At 50.1% G+C, this 5,562-nt stretch overlaps 1 protein-coding gene across 1 annotated transcript; it reads left to right on the forward strand.

Annotated features, from left to right (window-relative positions):
* Window positions 1-1,258: 1,258 nt before the first annotated feature.
* F5J12DRAFT_973745 (uncharacterized protein) lies at window positions 1,259-2,984 on the forward strand (the record flags this gene model as incomplete). The annotated part of the gene is made up of 3 exons (XM_051750131.1): window positions 1,259-1,824; window positions 2,223-2,376; window positions 2,431-2,984. The coding sequence occupies exons 1-3, from the start codon at window positions 1,705-1,707 to the stop codon at window positions 2,979-2,981; spliced, it is 825 nt and encodes a 274-aa protein (XP_051594492.1). The 5' UTR covers window positions 1,259-1,704.
* Between the last annotated feature and the right edge of the window lie 2,578 nt (window positions 2,985-5,562).

Here is a 5,562-nt window from a genome sequence, read left to right on the forward strand (position 1 = left end):
GGAAAAGCATCTATTTCAGAGTTTAAGCCGAAAACAGAACCGACCTGGCTATGTGAATACGTCAGGACAAGCTGCTTCTCGCAAGTGATGTCTTTCAACCGCGAAACCGTGTTTCTCCATGAACGCGGTGCACATATCTTGAGCGTATCTGACCTCGGTGTGTCAAATCACTCGTTATGATGATATCCACAAAATGCATTGCATACCTTTCTTCGAACCTCGGTTCGGGGTGCACTGCAAAAACAAAAACACAAAGTAGCGGATCGTGACAAAGAAAAGTGACAAATCTAGGATATCCTGATCGAGTTCCCTGAGCGCCAGATTGAGGTCGTCGATGGTCTTCTCGATAGTGCAACTAACTCGATGACACGGCCCAGAGGATGATAAGTTTAATATAAAGTCAACTCAGGAATCCTAATCTTTCGATATCCACTCACGGCTCGATGATCACAGTTGACCAAATAACCGAGCGTCGTGAAGGAGATACATACGTGCAAGGTAGAGGAGCAGAATAGCGCGACACTGAGGCGAGACCGACACAGAACCAGCAAGGTTAGAAAAACTTATGCGGAAGTCAGTTGTTGACCTGGTGGAGCCGGGCACACCCAGTTACAAAGAGGTTGGAAGGGGTACTTGGCGGGCTTCGATGAGACCGGCTGAAAAGACTCTTCGTAGCGGTCAGTTTGCTAGAGCCATGACCAGTTAGTATTCTACGCAATGCTTCCAGCGAGCCCGCAACCGCTGATCCATTTGCCTGATGGCCCTTGGCAATATCAGATTCCGTATCGGTGAAGGGTTATACGCTGATGAGAGTAACTTCCCGTGTAAACCGTAAACGACGTTTCTTCGGCTTGTTTCCGGCAATCGAGAAATCGACAATTTGAGTGTGGCAGGGACTTCCATGAGTTAGATTACGCTGTCATTCGGATATTGAGACGAGCAATGTGGTAGTCGTCAGTAGGCGGTATCTCCTTTCTGGTATGCTTTGTCAGTCTCCGTACCTTCTCCGCCACTCTCACCTTAGTTCGTTCTCTCGTCTTTATCACTCTCCTGACTCACCGGCTTTCCTTTCCGTCTCTTCACCAACCTCGTTTCATCCCCTCTTCGAGCACGCCCACGTTTACGGCACAATACCAGATGGGCACATACTCTTTATTGCAGAAGTGGACAGAGCACCGGCGAAGGCAAGTAGATGGTGCATGGCAAGCGGGCCCCAATAATTTGAACAGTAAAAGTTAGCTTGTGCATACGAGAAGATGACAACGGGAAGTAACCGACGTAGACGTCGGGTGAAATCCTAAAAAGTGGAGCTTGAAGGTAAGTCATCCTCGACGAAGGGGAATGGGAACACCTCCTTGACCTCCACGGTCCTGTCATCGATTGCCTCGACTCGCAAGGTATCGCTCATGACAACCCCCTGTGGCGTACGATTTTGATGTCGACATACTAAGGGAGCATGATGCTCCTCGACCCATTGTTCGGGTGGATGGGAGCAGTGGGAAGCCGGATTGGAAAAAGGGGTGTGCGGGGGGTTGTAATTAAGCAAGATAGCGCAGATGCGGACAGGAAGATGTTGGACATTCGGCATTTGGAAGTGAGGGAGATAAGGATGGTGGATCGCATTGTGCGAATCTTGCAGAGCAATAAAGTTACCAACGCTCCAAGATCTCAAGGCCTCCGAGATTCTTCTCCGCAGAGCGTACCATGCATTTCGATATCGACAGTCTCTTCTATAGTGACCCCGGCATCGATCTGGATCGCGTTGTGGAGGGTATTGTCATGGGCCATTCAGATACAGTGCTGTATAATTTGGAATGGAAGAAGGTACCCTCGACAATAGTAACTGGACCGGAATGAGCATATTTGCACCCTGGGACCCGGGTTTGGACAACCTGAAAAGTCAAGAGTTACACGCGACGAAGCCTCGCATGACCCACCCGCATCGAACTGCGAGGCAGTAAAGCACTCGAACTGATACTACGCTTTGATGTATGAAACGACGATATCGTGGTCGTGTTGCATCTCGCCTCCCCCATCTCACTGGAGTGGTATACACATTGACGAGGCTACTGATGGACGTCAGACAGGGATACGAACAGGATGTGTTTTATCATCGTGGACGTTTACTGCTAACTAGTGAGCCTGCGATCTTGGACGCAGTCAACAGGGCCTTCGTAGCGATCACGTGAACATTATGTAATCTAACACGTGTTCAGACTTAGATTACTTCCCCTGTCTCTCGCCTCTCTCGTCTTCGACCTTCGTCGTCTCTCATCCAAGCATTCATCGTTCTCGCGCATATACTCCTCAGTTCTTCGCTCTACATCATGTCTGGCCCCCCTGCTGGTATCCCCTTCATTCCCGTAGTCCCAGCTGGTCTTGGCATATAGTCCGCTCCCGCTGCTCCCACCTCTACTCCGGTAGCCACAGCTGTTCCAATCTCATCTACCTCTGCCAACCCCACCATTTCAGTCCCCACTCCCCCTGTTTCGTCCGCTAATACCACTCAGCCCCCACCTTCTTCGGTGGTTACGCCCGCTAGCAATGCTGGTAACCCCTCCCAGCAAATTTTGGCCGCATATATGCTGCTTCCCCCCTCAGACCAGCTCGCGCTAGACTCTTTGCTTGAGAACCACCGCAACTCCCCAACCTCAACTCATTGGTCCAAGGTTCAACGTGCTCTCCCGTTTGATCTTTCGGACAATGCTCCCATTTTCTCTCCGGATGGCACGCACCTTCCCATCCCCAAACTTATTAACAACCTCGCCGATGCCGGCTTCCATGTACCTTTAACCCTTTTTTCCTATGACGCTCTATATAAATTACAGAACCAACCCCTCGCCGTTAAAACAGTCAAGGTTCACCAGAACGGTCAGAACGTTCATATTCTCGACGTCACCCAATTTCCTCCTGAAGAGGAGATGCTCCCTTTGGACTGGCATTCAGCCTGGGAGCGCTATATCGATTGGATCGGCACTTGAGAGGGTCTCATTGCAAAGCGCATGTGGTCCTGCCACTTTCGCTTTCTCGCGCGTATTCATAAGTTCCGCAAGTGCTTCCCAGCCATCCTTCAGTTCGACATGGACGTTCGCTCCACTGCAGCATCTGACCCTGACTTCTTCCTCACCACTGAGGAATACAAAAATAAATATCTCCACACACAAGTTGGCGTCCTCCAAGCCCCTCCTGCCCCCACTGTTCCTACAGACAAGTCTTCTCGTGGACACCGTTTTTCGCCTTATGACCGCAAAGTTCGTAATGACTCCCCCGATGATTCCTTTCGGAACGGTCAGCGAAACTCTCCCACTTGCGTCATCTGCCTCAGATCAGGCCACAAATACTCATCCTGCAACGAAGAGACTACGCAGAAAGGTCAACAAACGTTTGCGAAATCTCGAGACGGAAAGCTTGTCCGTCGTGACAACAATTCCCCACTGTGTTTCTTCTATCAGCTTGCCAGGAAGCCCTGTCGCGACAACCATCCTGACCAACATCTCTGTGCCGCTTGTGGTTCCCGAGACCATGGTGCCTCTAATCACAAGTCGGCCTAAATCCCACACTCCCTTACCCTTTCTACGTCCAGCTGACATTTTTCCTCCTCGTTTCATCTTCTCTGGCTGTCCTCGCATTCTCTCATCTCCCTATGACTCGGATCCGGATTTCTCTCGCATCATCACGCCCTATTCAGCACTCGCATTCAACTCCTTCCTCCATGCATGTAAATTATTTGATCAATATCTGGATTTGCCTTTCAAACTCACCCATGGCTTCCCCATTGGCAATCTGCCTCCCCTTACCCATTCTTACACCCCCTCCAACCACCGTAATATCGCTGAATTTCATGACGCCATCCGCACTTATATTCATGAAGAGCTTTCTCTCGGTCGTTTCTCTGGACCCTTCTCTTCTGTCGAACTTTTTCACAAGATTGGTCCCTTTAGATCGTCACCTTTCCAGATTGTCGTCAAACCTGGTGTCGAAGGTTCTCCTTCTAAGATTCGTGTCTGTCGGAACCTTTCCCACAAAGGCACTCCTGGTCTTTCAGTCAATGACCAAATTGATCCAGATGAGTTTCCCACTAGATGGGGTTCAGCTGAACTTGCCACTTCTCTGGTTAGTTTCACCCTCATTCCCCTCCTCTTCTCTCTTCGGAGTTCTGGGTGTGGATGCACTTTGCCTGAAGGATTGTCCCCTCTCTGGGTCCTTCCTGATGGTTCGAAGGCACACTTCCCCTCCGTCTCTCTTCTTCTCTGGGCTGCCTTTCAATGACACATTCATCATTCGCCCCCCACTTTCTATTGCTCCTCTCATTCATGATTCCCTGTTCTCATTCGTTCATTCAGATCGCTCGTGCCCCACCGGGCACACAAGCTGCTTCCCTTGACATTGAAGCCGCTTACCGCGGTATCCCTATTCTCCCCGATCATAAGCGCTTCTTGGTTGTCATGTTCGACGATCAATTCTTTTTAGACCATGTTCTTCCTTTTGGACTTTCTCCTGCCTCCGGTCTCCAAGGTGAAGTCGCAGACGCAGTCGTAGATATTTGGGATGCTCACGGCGTGGGCCCATCTATCAAATGGGTCGACGATTTCACCCTTTTTCGCTCTCCTTCTCCTTCCGGTCCCTTTCTAGGCATCTGTGGTGGCGAAGTTTATCGCTACGATTATGACCTTGAACATGCCAAAGCCATTATCGTTCCCTTAGGCGTTCCTTGGCATAAAGAAAAAGGCCAGCCTTTTGGTGATACCGTAGAGTATCTCGGATTCCTATGGGACATCCCTCACAAATCAGTTACGCTCCTAGAGTCAAAGCGTCGCAAATACACCTTCCGCTTATCCACCTTTCTCTCTTCTCACAATTCTCGCATATTCAAGCGCGACGCTGAGAAGATAGCTGGTACTCTAAACCACATTTCCTTTGTCTTCCCTCATGCTCGCTCGTTCATCTCCCCTTTGTATCACTGGATCTCCGAATTCCCTGATGAGTTTAAACCTTGCTTCATCCGCCCTTCAGTTGTTTCCAATCTTTCCTGGTGGCTCGATCTTCTTAGCTCCCCCCAACCCCCACATTCAATTTCACCTCGTTCTTCTCCCTTGGATCTGCAAATTTGGGTCGACGCATCTACTGATTTTGGAATCGGTATCATCTTCGGTGACTCGTGGATGGCCTGGCCCCTGGCTACTCATTGGCGAGACTCACACCGTGATATTGGTTGGCTTGAAGCTGTCGCTATCGAACTTGCCATCCAATTGGTAATTAACCGTGGCTTCTCCCACTCGGACATCTTAATACGCAGTGACAATCAAGGTGCAATTGCTGCTTTTGAAAAGGGTCGTTGTCGCAATTACATGACCAATCTAGCCATCCGCCGCTCGGCTCTCTTGTCCCACGAGGCACGGCTTCACTTTCTTTTCTCTTATGTTCCATCCACTGACAACTTGGCGGATCCGATTTCCTGCGGCATCCTTCCCTCTATTTCTACGCGCATCCCTGACCCTCCTTCGCTCCACTCCTCCATCGCCTCCTCCTTTCAGCATGGTCCTCCCTTCTCCTCTTGAAGAG

The sequence above is a fragment of the Pisolithus orientalis genome (genome assembly GCF_024613125.1).
Source record: "Pisolithus orientalis strain OTSU chromosome Unknown F5J12scaffold_94, whole genome shotgun sequence".
Lineage (NCBI taxonomy): Eukaryota > Fungi > Basidiomycota > Agaricomycetes > Boletales > Pisolithaceae > Pisolithus > Pisolithus orientalis.